The sequence below is a fragment of the Alosa pseudoharengus genome, unplaced genomic scaffold, assembly GCF_046254945.1.
Source record: "Alosa pseudoharengus isolate Yale_2024_CS ecotype anadromous, Long Island Sound unplaced genomic scaffold, YU_APseudo_1.1 YU_APseudo_1.1_scf_2, whole genome shotgun sequence".
NCBI classification, from domain to species: domain Eukaryota; kingdom Metazoa; phylum Chordata; class Actinopteri; order Clupeiformes; family Clupeidae; genus Alosa; species Alosa pseudoharengus.
In genome coordinates this window covers 21,602,896-21,625,961 of record NW_027468663.1, presented here as the reverse complement: position 1 = coordinate 21,625,961, position 23,066 = coordinate 21,602,896, and the positions used below count along the sequence as shown (strand labels likewise).

Genomic DNA, 23,066 nt, shown 5'->3' with positions numbered 1-23,066 from the left:
TAAGAAAACTTTAAGAAAAACAACATATCTAAGTGCACTTGAAGAAAACAGTAAAAACAACATAATGTTGCCAGTGGCCAGCTGGCGGCCCCTCACCATCTCTGCACTCCATGAGCGTGGACTGGGGCACGTTGAAGCGGAGCGACGCCCCAGGGCCCGGTAGCTTCCCCCCCACACGCAGCAGCTCTTTGGCCCCGAGGCCCTTCACCGTCACCATGTCGAAAACGGTCAAGTTGTTCCTATCAAACAAAACACATCCTCACTAAACTGATCCCAAAGACACTGGCTGGTCTCTGATAGTGTCTCTCGATGTGCATGAGTGCCTGGTGAGGCCTCCAGGTGTGTGTGTGTGTGTGCATGCGTGCCCTACCTGATGAGCAGTAGGGAGGTCTCCAGGTGTGTGTGTGTGTGTGTGCGCACATACGTGCCCTACCTGATGAGCAGTAGGGAGGTCTCCAGGTGTGTGTGCGTGTGCACATGCGTGCCCTACCTGATGAGCAGTAGGGAGGTCTCCAGGTGTGTGTGCGTGTGCACATGCGTGCCCTACCTGATGAGCAGTAGGGAGGTCTCCAGGTGTGTGTGCGTGTGCACATGCGTGCCCTACCTGATGAGCAGTAGGGAGGTCTCCAGGTGTGTGTGTGTGTGTGTGTGTGTGTGTGTGTGCGCACATGCGTTCCCTACCTGATGAGCAGTAGGGAGGTCTCCAGGTGTGTGTGTGTGTGTGTGTGTGTGTGTGTGTGTGTGTGTGCACATGCGTTCCCTACCTGATGAGCAGTAGGGAGGTCTCCAGGTGTGTGTGCGTGTGTGTGTGTGTGTGTGTGTGTGTGCGCACATGCGTTCCCTACCTGATGAGCAGTAGGGAGGTCTCCAGGTGTGTGTGTGTGTGTGTGTGTGTGTGTGTGTGTGTGTGTGTGCGCGCACATGCGTTCCCTACCTGATGAGCAGTAGGGAGGTGACGGGCTTGTGCTCGGCAGGTGTGTAGACCACCGCCACCGTACGAATCTCCCAGGGCTGCAGCAGCAGCTGCAGACTCCCGTCTGGACCCGTCTGGACACCCTCGCCGTCCTGCAGAGCAAACCGACACTAAGACACCGCACTCTGCACATGCACACGCTGGGTGGAGCTCTGTGCACTTGACACTAGAACAAGATGATGGGATTACACTGTTGCTCCTCTCATAAACACGCACACCCACACCTCTTCCCATACCTTGGAGTCAGCGGGCAGGATGCAGAACTCTGTGGTGGAGATGTTCACAGACAGGGGGCTGATGTTAAACCTGGTACAAAAACAATATAATTACTGTCTTCACCATAGCACATAGCATAGCAATGCAATAGAGCATGATGTTGTGGTGGCTGTAGTGGGAGGCTGCAATACCATTTAGTGAGCAGATCCAAAGCCTCCAGCGGAGCAGGGTAGGAGGACAGGGCTCTGATCTCCACGGAAACAACAGAACCTGAAGGATTCTTCAGGGTCAGGCTCTTCAACTGAGACAGATGCCTTTGAATTAGTAACACTCCCCTGCAGATATACTCATTTCAAAGAGATGACAAGCCTGGCAGGAAAATAATCTACTGATCGCCTGTGAATCTAGGTGGGCATATGCTTCAGAATATATATAGTAGTGCAGGGCTGTGTGTAGCGAGAACATTGCTTACCTTGCTCTCATTGACAGGGGTGGCCCCAAAGTCCAGAGGGGAGCTGCTCTGCACAGGGAGCCTGGGCCATCTAGTGACAAGACAAAACATAAATACACACTCCGCCAGTGTGTGGGGCAGAAGTACCCACTCAGGGCTGTGTGTGGGGCAGAAGTACCATCTCAGGGCTGTACTTGCAGATATGGGTGCCAGTGTGTGGGGCAGAAGTACCCACTCAGGGCTGTATAGATATGGGTGCCAATGCAGGTGGAGTTGTGTGGTTACCTGCAGGGCAGCTGGTCTTTGCGGTTCTGCCAGCGGGAGTGGACGGTGGAGGCCAGGCTGCTGTCTGCACTCCACAGGGCAGAGGCGGACTGCGGGAGGAGTGCATGTTGCCACTCAACTCGACCTGCCCAATCACACATCAACAGCAGTCTCAGCACAGTCCAATATACACAGTGCAACAACACAGCAAGGGAACCACAGATAGATGCTCGGGTCGGTGATGTCTGTGATGTCCTTACCTGCTCTGGACAGCGTGAGGGAACAGGGACGAGCACACTCTGCACCCGTCTCAAACAAAACCTCACCCAACTGCAGCGAGAGGAGAAGGACAGTTGACACACACAGAAACACCTCTGGATAACACAGTACTTAACAAAGCAAAAAGCTTGCACTGCACCACAATGTAGGGAGATACATACATGAGTGAAAAAGAGGGATGGAAAGACGGGGAGAGAAAGAGAAAGAGAAAGAGAGAGAGAGAGAGAGAGAGAGAGAGAGAGAGAGAGAGAGAGAGAGAGAGAGAGAGAGAGAGAGAGAGAGAGAGAGAGAGAGAGAGAGATATCTTTACCCGTGATGCAGTGGAGCGGATGTGCAGTGGCACCACCAGAGTGAGACCTGCCCTGGACTGCAGTGTTACCGTGGCAATGAGGTTGACAGGCAGGGTTCTGTTGAGGAGCTGCAGGGACACAAGCCTCCAGCAGCCAGAGGGCGCTGTGACCGGCCGGCTGAAGTCCACCACCTGAGCACAACCACAACACCACTACTTACTCAAAACTGTCTCACTCACACACAGTCACCAGCATAGAGGGGCTCACAATGCACTGACCCCCATGGTCACTTAAAGTTGTCAAGGGAGTAAGGTGGCTGAGTAAACCTTCTGTGAAAGTAGGGAAGTGAGGCCCTTACCTTGAGCAGGTCAAGTGCTTCTTGAGGGATAGAGACATTTGTGATGGTGAGAGGGAAGCCCAGGAGGTTGGTGAACCAGAGGTCAACGAGGTCACTGCCTCTATGCTGCTGTCTCAGCTGAAACAGGGCTGCCAGGTGAACACCAGACCTACAGAGAGAGAGAGAGAGAGAGAAAGAGAGAGAGAGAGAGAAAGAGAGAGAGAGAGAGAGAGGGAGAGGGAGAGAGAATTATATTGGAAATGTATTCATTATTTATTTCCACTATACTCCAGTGAAATCCACTTACAAACTGCACTGAAGTGAAGAGGTGATGTCCAGAGAGAGATGTTAGTGGAGACTGACCTGTGTGTGTGCGGCAGCCCCCTGATGGAGGCGTTGCCCAGGAGCTGCAAGTTGATCTGGCTGGAGCACGTTCTGCTTGGAGTCACAGTGGAACCTGACACAGAACAAAGGACAAGGGCACGGAGATCAGGACCAACATGGCCAACATACCTGGGGCCATTTCTGAAAGGATTTCTTAAGAGGCCACTGAAACTAGTGTAAAGCAATCATCAAGTAAGAGTATCAAAAACACTCACTTTTACAGGACAGTGAGGATACATGAGTGAAGTTGGTTGCAGAGGTCCTCAGTAGAACTTGGCTGAATTCAAGAGCGCTTCCTATTTTTGATAAGAGCTGGATATCCTATAGAAAAAAGAGAGACAATTCACTAAGCAAGGGAAACATAAACCATACACATTATGTAATTCCAATTCTCATCCTTGGGCCATTTTATTATCTCACACAGATGGTCACCTACCTTGACAAACAGCTTTTTTGTTCCAGCATTCAGCATGTAAACATCTATTCTGGGAGCTGTAAAGAACAGAGATGACAAACTAAATTACAGCTTTAATTACAGTTCAGTAGAGTCTGGTCAACATTGGAGAACCAAAGTGGAGATGCAGTACTTTCAGTCGTCCATAGATGGCACACCCCCCTACCTAAAACAACTTTCCTCATATCAACGTGTCGGAACACGTAGCACTTTTTGACATCACAACATTTTTTATGTGCCTTTTCCAAATAAGTTATGCATGGGGATGCCCCCCATTTCAGACACTCCGGTAATACAGCAAAACAAATATAGACCTGCAGCCCCTACAAAGACATGAGTGTTGTGGAGAAATGCCATAAGGATACTTCATGGAACAGTAACACATATTGCATCAGAGAAGTTAAAGAGAGCTATGAAGTTGATTATGTTGAACCATAAAACTGAAAATGGATGACTGTGGCCATCTGTGGTGTATTTCTTTGTTCTATCTGATATGCACTCGCATACATTTGCGACGCAAATGTCCCTGAGTCATTGGCCTTCTGTTTCACAGTCTACAGTAAGTGGGATGACATCATCCCGGCTGGGCAGGGCCAGTGCTGGTTGGGCCTACAGGCGAGGCGGAGGCTCCAGGCAGGAGGCGGTCCGTGGGAGGCCCAGCCGCAGGGCTCCAGCTCCGCGCGGCGCGACTGGACTGGACTGGACTGGACTAGTGGGGAGTGCAGCATTGCAGTGGTCCTGCCAGGAGAACTGCTGAGCTGTCAGCTAATGCAGCACAGCCAGGCTGCAGGTGAGCGAGCGCCTGTCTGGTCCTTTACGCCGTCTTCTGGAGAGGCTCAGGGGAGGCAGGACACAGCTACCTTGTGAGCCTAGTTCACGCAGCTAGTTCACTTCCACTAACCTAACGCCAGTTCACTAACTTCCACTAACCACTGTTAAATTCTAATACAAATACAGTAGTTCTATTAGTATTGTCCCAAACCAGTGCTCACTGTTGCATAATAGCAATTAGCAACAATTTTATTAGCAACTATGATAAAATGACACTCCAGCCCACAAACACCCATGCTGTTCATTAATTAACCTACTGTCTCCTGAAAAACAATATAATCGCATCTTGATTTACTGTAATGTCTGAAGGAGAGCTTTAATGTGAAGGTGCAAATGAATGTGAATGCACTCAAGCCGCCTATTGTTTTTTGCCAGCACACTGTACGCATGCTCCATTTGCCTCCTCCCCCGTGGGTGGCGTGGGTGAGTGAGTACCTGTGGTGGTGGTGCTGGGCGGAGGGATGAGGAAGAGCACCATGAGGTTCTCGATGACGTAGGGCTTCAGCTTGTCCAGGTGGGCCTGCTGCTCCCCTCGCTCCGACAGGCTGATCAGCAGCGAGAACATCCCCTCCTCCTCCGCCACAAAACAAGAGCCCTGGTGAAAAACACGCATTTCCGGCCAGGTCATCGTCAGCCTTGTCATCAGGCTACGCACATGATCGTTAGTACAAAAATAAGCTGTGATGCTCGGCATCCTGTTTGTGTGTGCCACGTTCACTCCAAAAATAGTGGGTGCCAATGTTAGAAATGCCACGGTCAGGGGTTTCCAGGATGCGCTGTGAAATGACTGTGTGTAAACAGACGTGTGGGTGTGAGTGCACGGGCTAATGACAGGCCACGTGCCTGATTGATTGACAGAAGTCGGAGCGCCCAGAGGAAGCCGGGGTGACCTTAGCCAGTCAGGTCATTCCAGCTCTACTGGCTGCCCTCTCGGTCTTCGCCGTCTATCCCTGACTTGACACCCTGACCAGCAGTGACGGATCAAGCCCGGCAGCGTAAAGCCTGCCGCTAACCTGTCTTGCCTAACTGCAGACTCAACTGTGACTTAGAGCCTCCGTGTGAATGCAGCACTGAATCCATCGGTGCAATTACAGTCAGAATGACTCTACGGGATTAGCATTACACAGGGCACTTCCTTTCCTTTCCTTTCCTTTACTCCCTCCGCACAGCTCTTGCGAAATCTATGATCTAGAAGCACATCCATGAGGTCTATGACACTTATGGCGACAGCTGACAGTCTCACGCACAGTGATGACATGTGTCACATTAAAAGGCTGGAGATCTGATCATGGGGAAAAGCGGACGACACATTGTTCTGGTGTAACCATTTCTATCACATGATTCAAAAAAAAATTTGAATCTAATACACTTCAAAAAACCATCCCTTCTATAAGTATAAGTAAGTATACTCTTCTGATCCCGTGAGGGAAATTTGGTCTCTGCATTTATCCCAATCCGTGAATTAGTGAAACACACTCAGCACACAGTGAATACACAGTGAGGTGAAGCACACACTAATCCCGGCGCAGTGAGCTGCCTGCAACAACGGCGGCGCTCGGGGAGCAGTGAGGGGTTACAGTAGGTGCCTTGCTCAAGGGCACTTCAGCCGTGCCTACTGGTCGGGGTTCGAACCGGCAACCCTCCGGTTACAAGTCCGAAGCGCTAACCAGTAGGCCACAGTTGCCCTCTAGTCCTCTAGCTCAGGGGTGGCTAACCATTCCAGCATGAAGAGCCAAAAAAAAATTCCACACAACTCAAAAGAGCGGCACAACAAAAAAAGATGCCCACACTACAACAGCGTCTTAGGCCTACAAAAATAGATCTTCTCTTTTCATTTAAAGTGAGACACTTGGCAGATGCTACAAATTATCGTTTTCAGGAATGAGTAGCAAGCAAGAAAGATATCTGACACACATCACAAATTCCCCCTCACTGAATGACTTATTAGCATGAGAAATGCTCCAATGTAAAAACTGATATGCTGCCAATGTGACCGTCAAATGTTCCGTCTAGTGTTCAGTAGCCTTCATTTTTTAAAAGAAAACGAGTCTGCTTCTCTGACTGACGTCTATATAGCCTACCTTTACCTTGTACTTGCAAAGGTCAGTGCCTTTGGGAAATGTTCAGGTTTGAAGCTTTATGCATCAGTTAAGTCTGGCATACCAAGTACCAAACTAATGTGTAGAACACGTTTTTTAATGGTGTTATTTAGGTTACGTTGACATATTAACCAGAAAGGCTATGCTAGCCTACAAAAAGATGAATCCTCCTTTTGAATGTATGTGTTCCTCTTTCTATTTCCTCTTTCTATTTTCTATTTTATATGCCAACTGTGCCGTCAATCAATGGCGTAGGTTTGGTCTCAGCTTTGGTGGGACAATTGTTGTACTATTGTCACAATACCAAAATTATTGTTTTAATACCGATACCAAGTGAAGAATTTGATTTGATTTGGGGGCCCCCACCACCTTGACGCCATCAGTAATATTGAATATTGCGTGATCATTCACATCAGTGGTGATCCTAGACTTTGACTGACCCTCCACACACACACACACACACACACACACACAGACACACACAGAAAGTGATGGCTTATGTCATAGGTTTCTATTTCATATTTTGGAATTCATAGAAACTTTATATATTTTGTTAATAATGTATAGTATTTTATGACCTACATAATTACTAATAGCTAAACATATTTAGTAATTTGAATACATCATATTGACGTTTAAATTATTAGGCTACACTTTAATGTCATCATATTTGTAGTGTGTATGTCTAATTAAGTGCCTGTCACTTTAAGAAGAACATAAACGTAATTAGCTTTCAGTCTCACGGTTTTAGGCTCGTGGAAAATAGTTGCGCATAGTGCAAGGATATGTGGATTCAATTAATCATTGAATTGAAAAAAATTATTTTTTTCAAAAAACTAACAAGTCAAAGAAAATCTTTCTGGGATCATAGAAGAGATAAGTGTCTGGCAATTTTCTATAAGTATGGAAATCCACAATAGTTTATCTTATATTTCTTTGCATTGTGCAGACTACATTCACAAATACAGCCTACATAAATAGACTATAGAATATAGAAACAGGAAAATGTTTCGGATCCATTGTTTATTGCGACTGCAAGATTCTAACTTTAGGTAGCCAGTGACAGTCTGCTGTGCTACATGTGACTGTCCATGCTCCACACTCCTAATCAACATGACTTCTAACCTTGGTTGAGAGATTACAGAAGCTAGGTTTAGCTGTGACAATATCCTGGGTAACATCCTACTATCAAGAGTTAATGCTATTTTTCACAGTAGAATTCACATTTGAAAGCCTGGACATGTTAGGCTACCAGTTGTAGTTGCCAGTTTGTGTGGCTAGTTATTTTGCCTACTTGCAAAATCTGCAAAATGAAAAAGCTTTGTATGTCCCTTTTCGTCTTTGGTGGCATAGCTGATCTACAAAGCACAAAAAGGGGCAAAAATGTACATGCTGAAGGGCAAAGGGAATATTAAAATGTTCTACACTGGCCTATGTTGGGTTATGTATTGGTAGAGAACCCTGATAACTTAGCCTACCCGACACATCCGCTCGCTTGTCCGCCAGTGCCACCACGAAGTGAAGTATGCTTTGACACTTTTGTGCGTGTCAGATCAGGTGTTTCTTTTACTGCCGTCCTGGCCGTCGGAATCAGTCCAAATAGCACAAAGGAGTTCGCTAAATTGGTGGGGGCTATTGATTGGGGACTACTACCTAGCGTCCCCATCATAACGTGCTTAATTGCCTACAAGTTTCTAGCTTCATTCTGAAATTGATAATAAAGGGTAAAAACTGAACTGTGAACTGATTCTATGCCAATGGGAGACATTTTGAAAAGCATTCAAGATACATGATGACATTGATCAGATACAGTACCTGAGGATGGCTGTACACATATTTAGGCAAACTGCAGTGCAGCAGAAGTCCCAGAATGGTTATATTCGAGGCCTCTTCCTGGGAGGGGAGAGAAAACCAAAAGCACATGAACTAATTCCGTTTCATCAGATCAGTGATGCTATCCCACAGGTAGGGGTCTCCTTTACCAGTACACTGCAGTGTTAAGGTTTGGGATATGCAAAGGGAGTTGCGTTGCATATGCGTTGCATTGTGAATGGTAGCTGATACCATTACTCTGTGAAGGATCATTTAACCAAAGGAAAGCCTTGTGTGCTGTGCTAAAAATCACAGACTGTAGAGGCACCATTAAAACATTAACGGCAAACCAAGTAGCATATCATTCTGTTCCTTGTTTGTCAACCTTTTAGCCAGAAAAACCTAAAATGTTCAAGTCAGTCATGCATGTCAATCTACTACTTACTACTGTTGACAGATACAAGCTTCCAAATATGGAACAAAGGCCTTAGTGGACGCCTCATTTGAATACTCTCTGAAGAGAAGTCATGGAACCAAAAGTAGAACTGGAACAAAAGTGGCGGTTCTCTTTGGCTCACACAGAGAGCAAGCTTCTCCCATGAGATCACTGGCTCTTTCTGATCGTTCCAGTACAGAACAGAACAGACCATGGAGCTGGGACGCACTAAGCCTTCTCAGAATGTAATTTCCAGGCCTGGTCAAGCCTTTGGCCACCAGGGCCGTCATATAGAGGACATGTCCCCCAGCATACGGAACTAGAGGGAGACTGTGAGCCACTTCCCTTGTAATCAGTAACAGTAATTACATATTTTTTTAAGACAAATTAGTTTAACTGCTTTCACTACTTGAATATGTACCATTGTCAGTAAAATTAAGGGGCATATTTACACTGGCATAACCCCATGTGAAATTAAGTTCTGGCATTACACTTAACCCCATGTCTGTCAGCAAAGACTTAATATGGACTTAATTTCACTCATTATCCAAATGACTATGGTTAGAGTTGGGACTGGATAAAGCCACAGACACAGGTAGGGAATCCTTCCCTTCAGTCTCTGTAGGCTACATGGGATTAGAGATATGTGGCAAATATTTACACAGTTTCCACCAGTGCTGTTGCTGTAGAGCGTCTGGCCAGATGGGTATCTGTGTGCATGCGTCAGCCCAGCTCAAGCAGCACAGGAGCTCAAAAGCTGGTGTTGTCATAGCACTGATCTCTTTCAAACAATGCAAAAGTTCAATTTCAAATGGGCCTGGGGGGGCATCTATATTTAAACCTGTTTAAGCGCACACGAGATCAGTGAAGCCTAACCACAACGCACAAAAGTGCAAACACTGCCGTCAGTTGATATTATCGCTCTAAATATAGCAACATTAGATCCTTTCACTTAAATTATGCTAAATTATCCTCTCAGCCCCTGAAGGTGAGTTCATGTGTCCTGACTGTGGGTGTGGCGATAGCCTTGTAGCTTGTTCTCTATCGGAGGCAGCGGTAGCAGCAGCACAGTAACACAGCCATGCGTACTGTACTGTACAATCTGTTCTGGAGATGATGAGGCAACACGATATATAGCTCTGCAGCTTCGCCTCAAACGCCTGACATTTAGCAACCTCCACTCTTCCTGTTAGGGAAGTGCATCACCAGCTAGCCCCATTTACACATTCACTAGTGTGTGTGTGTGTGTGTGTGTGTGTACACATGTATAAAACGTGTATGTGTAAGTGTGACATGTATGAGTGTGAATGTGAGTTTATGTATGCACAAGATGTGTAGGTAGGTGTTTTATGTAGGAGAGCCTCATTTCCTCTTTCTCTCATGTCAAATCTGTAAATGAGCTTGTGTGTGCGTGTGTGTGCATGTGTGTATCAGTGGCGATATGCGCATGTGTTTGAACTGGAGACAGTGGTATGCGTCACTGCCTAAGGGCTGTTAATGTGTGAATATGAGTGTGTGTGTGTGTGGGGTGATGGGTGGATTTAAAAGCTCTGGCATTGTGATGAGAGGGGCCTCAGTCTTACCTGAGTTTGTGTCAGTTTAATGCTCTTTATATGAGGGGATATTAGCACACTGTTTTTTAGGTGTTCTTCTCGTCGAGAGCCCCACAGGACACCAACACCAAAAACCTGAAATGGAACATCAGAGAGAGAGTCCTCACTACCAGGCCTCCAATAAGGACAATACGAGGAGAAATGCTGTTTGTTTTATGGCTAGTACGGGAGATGGCAATTCACCTGGTATGATAAGACCCCGTGGGTAGATGTATTAATAAATAAGGAATTCTCTACATTTCCCTCCTCTGTTGGAAGGAAAATTAGTTTAAATGAAGTCTTCCCTCGGGGTGGAATCACCTGCCGAGAGAGAGAGAGAGAGAGAGAGAGAGAGAGAGAGAGAGAGAGAGAGAGAGAGAGAGAAATCACATTACAAACACCATGAGAAAGAATATAGAAAATAGATCTATTCAATTACATGAAAATGTAGTGTAGAGTGTAGCATGCTTTAAAAGGAAAGAATGTACTGTTCTAGGCAGCCAATAGCAGTGGGAAGACTATATTAAGCGGTGCATTATTTTCAAAATGGCCTGCAATGCTGCAGGCCATGTTGCAGTTTAAAAAAAAAAAAAAAAGCGTCAGAGGTTACGATCAGTTTAGTTCTGCTGTTTTGTGAGAGGAAGAGGACAAAAGACAGAGAGTGAAAATGAAAGGAGGAAGTTGGTGAAAGTCAGATACACGCTACTGAGCAGCGAAAAGAGAAGTGGAGGAGGGGGAGGGGAAGACACAGCGAGGCAGGCCAGGCACATACTTACCCTTTGATGGAAGGAAGGCATGTAAAAATGTCTACTAGATGTAAATATTGACAACAGAGTCAGAGGCTGCTCCGGGCTGGGGTTGTGTATGTATACAGTTTCAGCTCTTGGCAGCCCCAGCGGCCTGCAGGAATACATATGGAAGAGAAAGGTCTCAATGAGAGGCATTATCTTGTGTTTTAGTAACTGCAAACACCTCCGAAAATCTACACACTTCTAAAGTCTACCCATCTTAGCAACAGATTCCTAGCAAGTGAACGTGACGAGTGGATATCACACTGGCACCGCAACGTAAATGTAACACCTCCTGGAGCGGAATCATCAGCTTGTAGCAGAGAATAGGGCATTAACCAACTGCATACTGCAAGGACCGGCTCACATAGCCTATTCGAAGAGGTATGCAAGAGGCTTCAGTGATGTGACCACATTTCACGTAACCTGTTCGCTCTTAGCAACTTCCCCCTCGAAATAGCTGTGCATGCAGCAGCCCACAGGAAGACAGTGGGTGTGCTCTCTGACCAGAGACCCAGCTTCCACAACATGAAAGGAAACAAATGTCATGCTGCAAACTAAGGCCACCGCACAACAAAGCACAAGGTGCTAAAAAAAGCAGGCCGATGACATTTGGGTGCGGATTGACCATTAGCAGCTTGGCTCTTTACCGTTTGATGTTATGGAGGTCAAAGGGAGCCATCAATGTCAAAGAGGTGCATGAATGTCAATATGAGAGGCACTCACTATAAAAGTGGCCGCAAGGCCCGTATCAGATTCTGACAGGGGTGCTCCGTGCGGCTCAGGAGCACGCTGGAATGGCCCCGCGACTGGCGGCTCAGCGGGTCAGCCTCCATGTGTGAATTTGCAACGGCCATCCAGCCAAGCCTCACACAAGGCAGGTAAAATCCCGAGACTTACTTTTTGGCAAGAGCAGGACTTTCTCTGGGCTTCCTTGGAAGTGATCTCTTTTTTACCAGAGGGAAGGAAGGATGCCCCCCCCCCCCCCCCAGTTGGTAAACAGGCAGGAGCATGTGGCTGTGAGGACAAACAAACTGATGTAATTAGAAGATAAGGTAAATAAAGGCCTGTTTGTTCTCTGTGCTGGCTCAGGGTGGAAATGCATGCAAAGAGAGAGAGAGGGAGGGAGAATGTGTGTGTGTGTGTGTGTGAGAGAGAGAGTGAGTCAGAGAGTGAGAGTGAGAGAGAGAGAGAGAGAGAGAGAGAGAGAGAAAGAGAGAGAGAGTGAGAGTGGTGAGCTCCACACAGGGCTGTGTAGTCTGTAAGATAACAGATTTACAGCTTCAGTTGGGGCAAGGGGAGAGAACACAGGCCTCTGCACAGGACTCTGATGGCTCTGAGTGCTCAGCCAATCCAACATTGGTTTGGGTCACTCCTTTAAGAATAGCCTCCTTTTACCACCACTTGGAACAATCTCACATGGCAATCATTTGAAAGAGTACAGCCCAAATTGTTAAGGTCCTATTGAGGTACTATTGAGAATGTACTATTTTAGGCCAAGCAGAAGTGAAAATGGCTGCTGCTCTGTGACCATCAGTGGTCGGCGTAGCCAGTAGATTTGTTGGACATTGCATTAATCATCACAATGATTGATTAAACATCGGCAAACTATCTAGCTCATGACTAAAAGAGAATATTTGCACTAAAGACTGGAGATTACAAATGTTTTGTCAACTGTTGTACTGTAGGTTAATGTGACTGCTTCATTGACAAATGGGACCTTCATAATAAGCCACACCTTTCAATGAATCTTTAATTAAACGTGACGTTCACTACCACATCCTTATGTAGTAAGCATGCGATTGAGGAGAATTCACAAAACATCAACTGTGTGCGCGTCATGTCAATGCTTCTGAAGACAAGCAGTGCGTAGTAACAGACTGTCATCCAAGTCCAACAGAGCTCCTGCTATTCTGGTTGTTTTTGGAGCCCGCAGGAAAACAGCAGAGTTCGTAACCTCTCCCTGATCCTCTCCACACAGCCCATGAGAAAAGACAGACTGCCATATTTGGCAATTCCATCTGCTGTCAAGCATGCTCTAAAGAGCCCTATTCTGTGCAGCCAATCGGACTCAGTGTTCCACACTTATCACCACAAATACATGACGCTTGTTTTAACACCTCATCAGTCATAATGCAAAGCAAACAATGCCATAGACTTGTTAAATGCATTTGTCATAATTAACGGGAAACAACTTAGATAGATAGATAGATAGATAGATACTTTATTGATCCCCAAGGGGAAATTCAAGACAAACTTGTTGGTTTGTCTAAAATGTCTGAACAGAATAAGGGCCTCATCATTTGAAGGAAATCCCAAACAATCCTGGTAGTACACATACAATATTTTAACTAGCTAAATATTACAGCATTTCCATTTTGGAGGGTTTATGAGAACAAGACTGCAAGCATCACTTACTGTGTTCCAAACTCTAGAGCTGGAGGCTGGAATCGGAGTGGTCTTCCACTCTCCCGCCCATAAAACGAAGAGCTGACCGAGACAGGGAGAGAAAGAAAGGGAAGGGAGAGAGAAACACACAGTCAGTTAGTGGACAGTTAGTTCTGTCTATATTCCATAACGGATCAGTAGTCATGCATCAACTCCTACTTCAGAGTGCACATATCAACTTCTAGGGCAAAAAGGGTGGTCAGGCCTGATCCTGGAACTCAAAACCCATCAACGTCTGTACATTTCTTGCTATAATGCTAATGGTATATTAATGTCAGTGCATGGTTAAAATGGGGTTGCTTTAGATGAGGGAATTTGTCAGCAATGAACAATATCAATGGAAGAATGAGTCAGATGGTTGCAGGGTGTAACACAGGCTTTCTGTGGAAGGCAGTGACTCGGCGATAGGGTTGGGCGATATATATCGTCTGCGATAATATCGTGATTGTTGTTTTAAGGATGTGCAAATTTACATTATCAGTATTTAAATTACTTATGGGGAAAAAAACACTCGAAATCACGCTTTGAAACCCCATACATTCACTAAATCCAGGAGGTGTAGCCTATGCGAGAGAAGCCCCTGGTCACATGATCACTAGTGGGTCCACATTGTCACACGCACAAGCCTAATGTTTATTTTGTGCAGCGAGAGTTAGGCTACTTGGGATTTTGTGCGGCTACTTCTGTTCAAGTAGCATTGATGAGTCACGTTTTTTCCTACATGGTATTATATGGAGAGAAAACATTAGCCTTTGAGTATTTTAATAGTCAGTTGTAAACAAAGAACTGTTCTCATGTAGGCCTAACCCTTTTGTAAATGGACTGAAGTTCGCTCTAAAATCGATTATGCTAACCGTTTGCATCTCTATGGGATATCTCATATACATTAGCCATAAGCTAACGCATTAGTTTCTATTCAGTAACTTGGAATGTTAGCCTACATGATTTCTCTTAAACAAAACCTCGAAGGAAATGATTGAAATGTACTCTGTTGGTCTGCTTAGTTTTACAGTGAATCCTAAGTAAAGGTTTTTGAAGGGAACTTCAGCTTCATACTTTCTCTTGGGAAACTGTTAGGCCTATTCATCTTCTCTAATGTAGCTGGCTAGACCATGTCATTGCCACACACACAAGTGGGGGCAGAATTGGAAATGTGAAAATGCATTGGTTGATTTGGTTAAAAAGTCACAGGTTAGGTTATTTGTTATTATTGTATTGATGCTATTCACAAATAATGAGCTGTAAAGTAACTCAGACTTTTACAAATTTCTTTTAAGGGATATCGACTAATTATCGTTATCGTCAAAATAAAAAAAAATATCGAGACCCTCCTCACCTGCTGGACTATGACCTGCTTCACCAGCACACTGATAAGACTGCGGCGGTTGCTACAGTAGTTACATCATAACCTCAGCACACAGGCTGTGTACATGGATAATAGTCTTGAGCAAAGGCCAGCGGAGCACCAAGCCAATATGCTACCAGTTAGTGTGCCCTTCCTTCTTGAGGCACGTGTATATCAAGGCAACGTGCATATCAAGGATCAGACTGACACTTCAATAACACCGAAGGACACAGGTCAATGGGGAAAATATCCTATATGTCGACAGAGTTGAAATTAGTTGGGTTGCCCAATCCATTCCACCCCCAAGGGCAGACCCAGGTTTCTAAAGAGATGGGTAACATGGATATTCCATTTAAAACAAAAACGGCTACCTTAGTTTCTTTACTGATCTTACTGCTTTAGCAAAATAAATCCACATAACTGATGTAATATTTGTTTCTTGGTTTGTAAGACTGTTTTATGACAATTGTGGCTTGTACAGGATGCTGTATTAACACCGCTTTCAGTTAACTTGATCTTGAGATCCCAAACTCTCAAGTTGAAGAACAATAACAACAAATAAGTGTGTGTGTGTGTGTGTTGGTGTTTGTGTGTGTGTTTTAGTTACTGCCAAAGCAGTAGTCATGTGGGAGCAGCAGCTGCAGCTTTTATTGATAGAGAAGCATACCCATCCTAAGTAACCGAGTGTGTGTGTGTGTCCTTCTCTCCAAGGCTCTGTTGACAGAAGGTTACTGCAGCTGTTCTGTCAATGGGTGGCAGATAAAACTGGTCAACACCTTGGAGGCAAAAAAAGAAGCGCTCTTGCAAGTGACCTGCTGCTCTGGGAGGAACAACTGGACAGTGTGTGCAACTCTCCAGTCACTACAGAAAATCACCACCACACTGGTTCCACAGCCACATCATGTGCTCTGGTACTTATGAGCTAGCATGGATGTCTTTATTGGCCACTGTTATCATTTCAACTGAACCATGAGAGAACTGAATGTGGAGAGAGATCTCTGCATAGTGCTGCTATCCTTAACCACCACAGACTGTCAAAGACTTGTCCAAACTTTCAACAGCTGGTAGCCTTGACAGCCAAGCCCACATAGCTTAGGAGCCATGGTTACTACACCAGCAGAGAGGGGCAAGACCAGACACAGCACTGGTCAGTCCAGTCCAGTGGTAAAGAAAATAACTGAATCGAAAGCTTTGGTGTCGAGAGGTTCCCAGTCACTCAGAGACAGTGTTCTGTTGCTGTTCTGTGCCCACACCACATGCAGCATAGGGTCATGAACATGCCCACTGACACTCAGTTGTCAATGGGCAAAACAGAATGACCTGGAAAGCATGTTGGGGTGGCTACCTTTAGGGTCATTCCACGTCAATTCAACCAGGGCCCACGCACTTAGGTCTCCAAAAATTCTGAATGCACCATTGACATCAATATGTTTTGTATAGAGCTACCACAGGTTACTCTATACAACCACAGGTGGCAGTGTGGTGACTCTATATAAAACATATTGATGTCAATTGGGAATTTTGCCCATGTTCAGGGTGGAAAATAAAAAAAGAAAGATTTGCATAAGACAAGTCAATTTGATGTTTTCAAAAAGAAGGGATCATGGAGAATAAAGAAAAACATATTTAAAAAATATTTGTATATTCCCAAGGTGTTTGGGTGCTCTGAAAATGATAACCAAAATGATTTTTCAGACTTGTGAGGTCTGCTGTTCAGACCCTGAAGGGATTTGTTTTCTGTTCATTGCTTTTTGTGAGAGTGTTTCTACTTATCTCAGTAAGGAAAATAAATCAAGAGCCTATGTTGAGTACAAATATGTCTTCTGAAGGCTTAAACAGAGCCCAGCCAAAAACTCCAATAAAATTTGTATCAACTTTGAGGGACAGCTATGACCATGCAGGATTATCCAGACCAAACGTGACGATTTTGCTACATACTATTCCTATTTATGTACCAGCATGCAAAATTTGAGCCTCCTACATGGTTTAGTTCTTGCGCTGTGGGCTTGTGAACTTTGACAAAAAAAAGAGGCCGAACAAAATCGACACCCCCCTCCCCCTGTAAAACTGGCTGTATCTTGGAAAGTATTGATCTTACATAAGAGTAATTTTACAGTGTGTCTCCTGGGTAACATAGGTATACCTGGTAATTTTTTCAGAATTTTTTGAGACCTAAGTGCGTGGGCCCTGGTTGCACAGAGTTTTGCAGTGGAAGGAATTCCTGCCATCGGCCACAGTGAGCATGGGGTCAGGTAGGCCTTTCAGTGCCCGTTGGCCACAGTGAGCATGGGGTCAGGTAGGCCTTTCAGTGAGCATGGGGTCAGGTAGGCCTTTCAGTGAGCATGGGGTCAGGTAGGCCTTTCAGTGAGCATGGGGTCAGGTAGGCCTTTCACTGAGCATGGGGTCAGGTAGGCCTTTCACTGAGCATGGGGTCAGGTAGGCCTTTCAGTGAGCATGGGGTCAGGTAGGCCTTTCAGTGAGCATGGGGTCAGGTAGGCCTTTCAGTGCCCGTTGGCCACAGTGAGCATGGGGTCAGGTAGGCCTTTCAATGCCTGTTGCGACTGGACAGGCACGGGCCGCCTGGCCAATAGCAGAGACAGAATGATGGGGATCAGTTTCCCGGCAGTGGAAAAGTTCACATCCCAACCATGTCATCATCAGCAGCAGCGAGAACAGTGGGTTATGGATGCCCCGACACTGATGGATTAGCGCAGAACCTTCCACACCGCTGGGACACAGAGGAAAGGGCAGCCCTGTAGTGCTGAGCGGTATGACCAAAAATGTATATCACGGTACTTTTCAAAATTCTTATGGTTTCACGGTATATGACTGTATTTTTTTTCCATGCATAATCAGATGTTCACAGCATTTTCTACAAGTTGGGAGAGGAATTGCTGCAGTACATTGAGTAAGGATGGTCTATTTTACTGTCATGATGTAGAATAACTCCACACTGACTAGTGGTAATGCAGTTTTGAATGGCCCCAGAAAATGCTGTTTACAAAGAGCCACTCATGATTCTAATGAAGAATCTAATCAGAATGCAAAGACAATTGCAGTCAAAATACAGAACTTTTACTGTGCAAATTTCACAAACATTTTGTATAAAACCAATACAAAAAGTAGTGAAACTTGCAATAATTATACTTTTTTGAAAAATATACAATTTAAAATAAAACCTCTCTGCTAATATGCTTACTCTGTCAAATAGCCCTATCAGAAACATGCCTTATTGTTATTGTGTGGCTTACATGACGTTAGTGGTAGGCTAACGTTAACTTCATGTGGATGTCTTGTTAGCCTGCCATGAGCTTCGGTTCGGTTCGCTAGGCAAAACATTAACAAAGTTCGTTTTGGTTCACTGATGACAGTCAGGATAATTTCTAACTAGCCAGCTAGTATTGCTCAGTGCATGTCTATAACATGCTTTACTTGCTACCTGGATAATTTCAGCGAATATTCTTAAGGTGAGATGAATGATAAGAACATTAAACTTCACTGTGTTTGGTGGGTTGCTAACTAACATCACCTACTAGCCAGCTAGTTACAGCTGTTAAACAATCTCAATAGAATTTTCTGACGGTAAATCCCTTTCAATGCAGTAGCCTATCCCTTAATGTTTTTTCTTAACTAAAGAAACAATTTAAGGTATTCTGTGCAACACCCTTAAATAAACCCCCTACCTAAGAAGAAATTAAGCCTTAAGGGTCATACTTCAGGGGAAAAACTTAAGGTGTTTTGTGTTTACCCTCACTATGCCTTGCATTGGCACCATGCGTGCGTGTGAAGAAAGTCCTGTCTGAAACACTGTCTCCAAACGTTGTGTAATCAAATACACTGGTATGGCGGTATATTAAAAATTCATATCATATCGAAAATATACACCGGTATACGGTGTGAAACGGTATACCGCCCAGCACTACAGCCCTGCGCCACACACCCAGTGAGGGAGTCGGAGATGGTCAGTAGGAAGCCCAATCCTTCATCCTTTCATTAACACCAATGCTGGAGCGTGCGCAAACACACACACACACACACACACACACACACACACACACACACACACACACACACACACACACACACACACACACACACACACACACACACACACACACACACACACACACACACACACACACACACACACACACACACACACACACACACACACACACACACACACACACACACGCACTATGGTTTTCACAGCAAGGTCACACTTACTCTAGAGTTTTCTAATGTGTCAGTGTCTGATTAGCCAGGTGAATCTGGCTAGGAAAATTCACGCAGTGAATAGCGACTGTTGATTCATGCTGAACCCATTTACTTTAATTTATTTCTTCAACTGATGATTTTTGTTAACAATGAATTCATCTGCAGAAGGCACATCTATTTGGGAAAGGTCATACTGAAGCATGCAGTCAGCCCTGGCATCTTTCAGAAATAACATGGTGAATTATTACAGCTCTGGTATGCTGTGTCAACCAAATGTCACAACCTCTCAGTTACAACAGCCCATTGGGAAAAAGCTGTTTGAGAAGTCGACTATCCTTTAAAACCGTGAGCTTAATGTTCGAGGAGGGGGTTAGACTGTAAACGCTGAAATGATGCTTTGTGCTCAATCAGTCTCTTGAAACCGATACTGCATATCAGAGACAGAAACCATACCGGGCACCATGTTAGATTCTAGAGACTGCTTGCCACTGCACAAACACAACACTACAAGTAACTTCCTTTACATAATTCCAACTTAGTGCTTGAACTGAACAATAGCAATTTCCATCACTGACCTAACCATGTTGCACAACCATGCATCTCAATCACATCCAAAATTTGTTTATACTCTCACTAGGCAGAGGACGTCAATTCTCATGCTGTGACTAGCAAGCTATGTATTACTGTTACAATTGCTTGCTCAGAGCAGTGTTAGCATTGCATAATTTCACAAGCTCAAAAAACACAGAGGACATGTTAGAGCAACTCTCCACCTCCTCAGGCTAATAACTGGGATTTTTCAACCTGCTGAACATGCAATGTAATACAGTGTTTCCCACAGAATTAAATTATATTTGCAGAATTAACTTGAATGCAACAGTTTTTAACAAATTAGCGCAGCGATGCTAATCAGATTTAAGTACAATTTAGTAAAACCTGGAAAAATCATTGTGTGGTGGTCAATATTGATATTGTGATGGGCCGCCACAAATAAGTCAATGTATGGGAAACACTGAATAATAAAGTCATCGGAGGAAGCACCTTTTCATTGAATTAGTTACACACCGTACAGGACAATATTTGCAGCGCTACATTGGCTTATTGCTTCTTTCTCATATTTATGCATTTTTAAACATCTCAAGTCAAGAAGTTCTTAGTTTCACATGCAATCCCACTACTGCCAAGCCATCACTTAGATCAGGGGTCTCAAACTACCAGCCCGCGCCCTGCCCAATTCCGGCCCGCGACCTAATGTCAAAAAATAATAATGTAAATCGGCCCTTGAAGGTATTTTTAATTGCGAGAAATAACAACACTGGTTAAAATAGACAATATATCCAAGTACGGTGACAAATCCCATTTGTACTCTCCTCCACTAGTTGCTAGACATCCAGAGCTTCGATTCAAGCCCAAATTCGCTGCACAAAGTTTTCAGGAAATACTTGTATTACACGCGAGAAACACAAAGACGTGCATTTGTTTTTAATGACACGGAAGCGATGCAGGCCATAATTTTGCACAAATTGAAACAGAAATAGGCCGACACCAAATGTTGAAAAAACGTTCACGTGTGATGAAGTCTTGGGTAGGCTATGTTATTCAGCTATTCTGATTCTGAAGGAGAATATCTGCCATTTGGAGATTTTGATCGACTAATGACAGTGATCATCACGGTGCGTCTGTGAATGGAGGTGCGTCTTTGCGTGTATATGATGGTGTCCACTAAGCATACCATGCTTATTTCGACCCTCTGCCCAACATAGCTGGATGTGGCAGTGGTAATCGTGAAGATCGTGTCCGTAATGGACGTGGCAGACAGCAGGGGTAGTAAAAATAGGGCTCTGAAGAACTACAAAGTCACCCACGATAGGAACTGATTTGACCAGGCTACTTTATTGTAGGCCTATAATAACGGTTTGTGGTTATATAGGCTAATAATAGTTTACTATTGTTACTATTGTTATTAGGCCTACTGTTTTCTTGTTAATTTGTTATATGGGTAATATGACAAAAAAGAAAGTAAACCTGCTCAAATATGTTCAACATCCAGTATTTACTGAAAGGTGCATAATTTGAGGTGCTTGCCATCCAGTGGCAAATTAGATGGGTAAATTTACCCCCTTCATAAACTTTTGTTTATACTCAAAGATTTTTATATGTACAGTAGGACTTTATCTCTGACCACTTTCAAACCTTTTGAAATTTTGATGTCAAAATCCAATGGTGTTTTCTTAACCCTGACGCCTAAAGTTTGTCATGCAGGTTTAAATTAGTTATTAGTTATTGGTGTGAAACACAAGCATACCTGTTTTTATGCTTTTTGTTTGTTTTTATAATTTGTATTAATATTTATTTCATCATTATTTTATTTATAAGCTAAGGTTGCTAGCACAGGTATTTGAGTTTGAGACCCCTGACTTAGATAATAACAACACGCTACATGTGAATCCAGCTATAAATATCTACCGTTCCCAACTACCACTCTATATTAGTTCTTAAACCCTGAAGAATGTCTCTTCTCATATGCCCTACAGGCTGCTTGCCTAAAGCTTACAAGCCATTCTGCTCAGAGATCACAGAAAAATGAGAAAGAGAACAGAGATGGCTCTAATGGCGTGGGGTGCTTATTTCCTGCATGGGTAGAAAACAGGAAGCAGAGGGCAATTTGAATACTGCAGGGAGTGGCCAATCCTGCAGCTCATCTGCGCTCTCCGTGAGGGAGGTAATCTGTGCTCTGATCTCGGCTAATCGGGTCGATCACATTTCAGCCGCCTGACCGGAGGGGAGCAGAGTTTATAGATGGGCCAGATGGAGCCTTAGCCTTATGGCTCCAGACACACTGAAAAAGGTCTTACAATCCGGATCATAATTTGGAGTTAAGATTGTCTATTGTAGATTTGCTCATAGGGGTTCAGACCAAATAACACCAAGGTTGAATCAGCCTTAATTTAAAAACATGTTTGAACAGTCCCAGTGAAAACATCTCACATCAGATCATCTGTGGAGTGAGTGCACTTCTCCCAGATGTAAGCCTGATGTCTTTGTAATGTGTGTGTGCAGTGAGGTGAGGATGTCACGCTGCCGCTTAAACCCCTCATCACCTGCCAAAGTCCTCCCAGCCGCACGGCTCTGAAGGCAGGCAGCGGACCTGGCGTCCACCTCACTCTACACAGAGACGAGCCGAGCGCTGTGCCCAGGGTGGGCCGGGCCTGCTGCTTTTAAACCTCCACTCCCTCCCGACGCGCTCTTCTTGGAAAAACAACGAAGGCAGCTACAACTCGCAAGTCCCACAGGGAGGCAGGGGGGCCTCGGTCATACCAGCGTGCCCAAATTCACAGCCCTCCTTTGTTTCCTCTCGTCCTCCAGCTGCTTTCGCAAACCTCAGCCGTAAAAACAGTGTTCGTGACGCAGTGCACACAGCAAATATGCCAGGGAGGGCGAAATAAGCAATAACTGATCCAGGCTGTGCAAGTGAGCCATCCACGGGGTCAACAACAATGATCTCATTGAATGTTAAGAATGGAATAGAACCCAAAATGGCAAAAGCCATAGTCCTGGGAGGCAGTGAAGTGGTTCAAGATGCTCCACATACTTTGCAGAAGTAAAAGCAGACTCATGCTTTATCTGCCTCAAATCCAGCAGTCATTTGCACCATAGTAAAACATCCAATAGGATACTAGAGATGGCCATTTTAAGAGATGCCAGAGGAAGTTGGATGTTTATACTTCCAAAGCTAAGCAAAGAGCTACTCAGCCTGGTGATCATCTCATGCTGAACAGAACATGAGCTCCAGTTTTTAAAGGTTTCTGATTGGTAACTGGTTGACCAAACTAATCAGCAGGTCTTTAT

General features: G+C 44.7%; 1 protein-coding gene across 1 annotated transcript in view; it reads right to left on the bottom strand.

The window, feature by feature from the left end:
- The window catches only part of tmem131l (transmembrane 131 like), a 46,522-nt gene that overhangs the window by 12,995 nt on the left and 10,461 nt on the right, over window positions 1–23,066 (bottom strand). The window contains exons 4-21 of the mRNA XM_076294178.1: window positions 13,625–13,696; window positions 11,195–11,318; window positions 10,623–10,739; window positions 10,410–10,514; window positions 8,394–8,471; window positions 4,915–5,074; window positions 3,631–3,686; window positions 3,410–3,515; window positions 3,174–3,267; window positions 2,832–2,979; window positions 2,494–2,664; window positions 2,165–2,234; window positions 1,926–2,049; window positions 1,662–1,731; window positions 1,381–1,490; window positions 1,210–1,279; window positions 935–1,065; window positions 97–239 (exon numbers count right to left, since the gene is read on the bottom strand). Coding sequence (XP_076150293.1) covers window positions 97–239; window positions 935–1,065; window positions 1,210–1,279; window positions 1,381–1,490; window positions 1,662–1,731; window positions 1,926–2,049; window positions 2,165–2,234; window positions 2,494–2,664; window positions 2,832–2,979; window positions 3,174–3,267; window positions 3,410–3,515; window positions 3,631–3,686; window positions 4,915–5,074; window positions 8,394–8,471; window positions 10,410–10,514; window positions 10,623–10,739; window positions 11,195–11,318; window positions 13,625–13,696 — 1,949 coding nt within the window. The remainder of the gene's footprint in view (window positions 1–96; window positions 240–934; window positions 1,066–1,209; window positions 1,280–1,380; window positions 1,491–1,661; window positions 1,732–1,925; window positions 2,050–2,164; window positions 2,235–2,493; window positions 2,665–2,831; window positions 2,980–3,173; window positions 3,268–3,409; window positions 3,516–3,630; window positions 3,687–4,914; window positions 5,075–8,393; window positions 8,472–10,409; window positions 10,515–10,622; window positions 10,740–11,194; window positions 11,319–13,624; window positions 13,697–23,066) is intronic.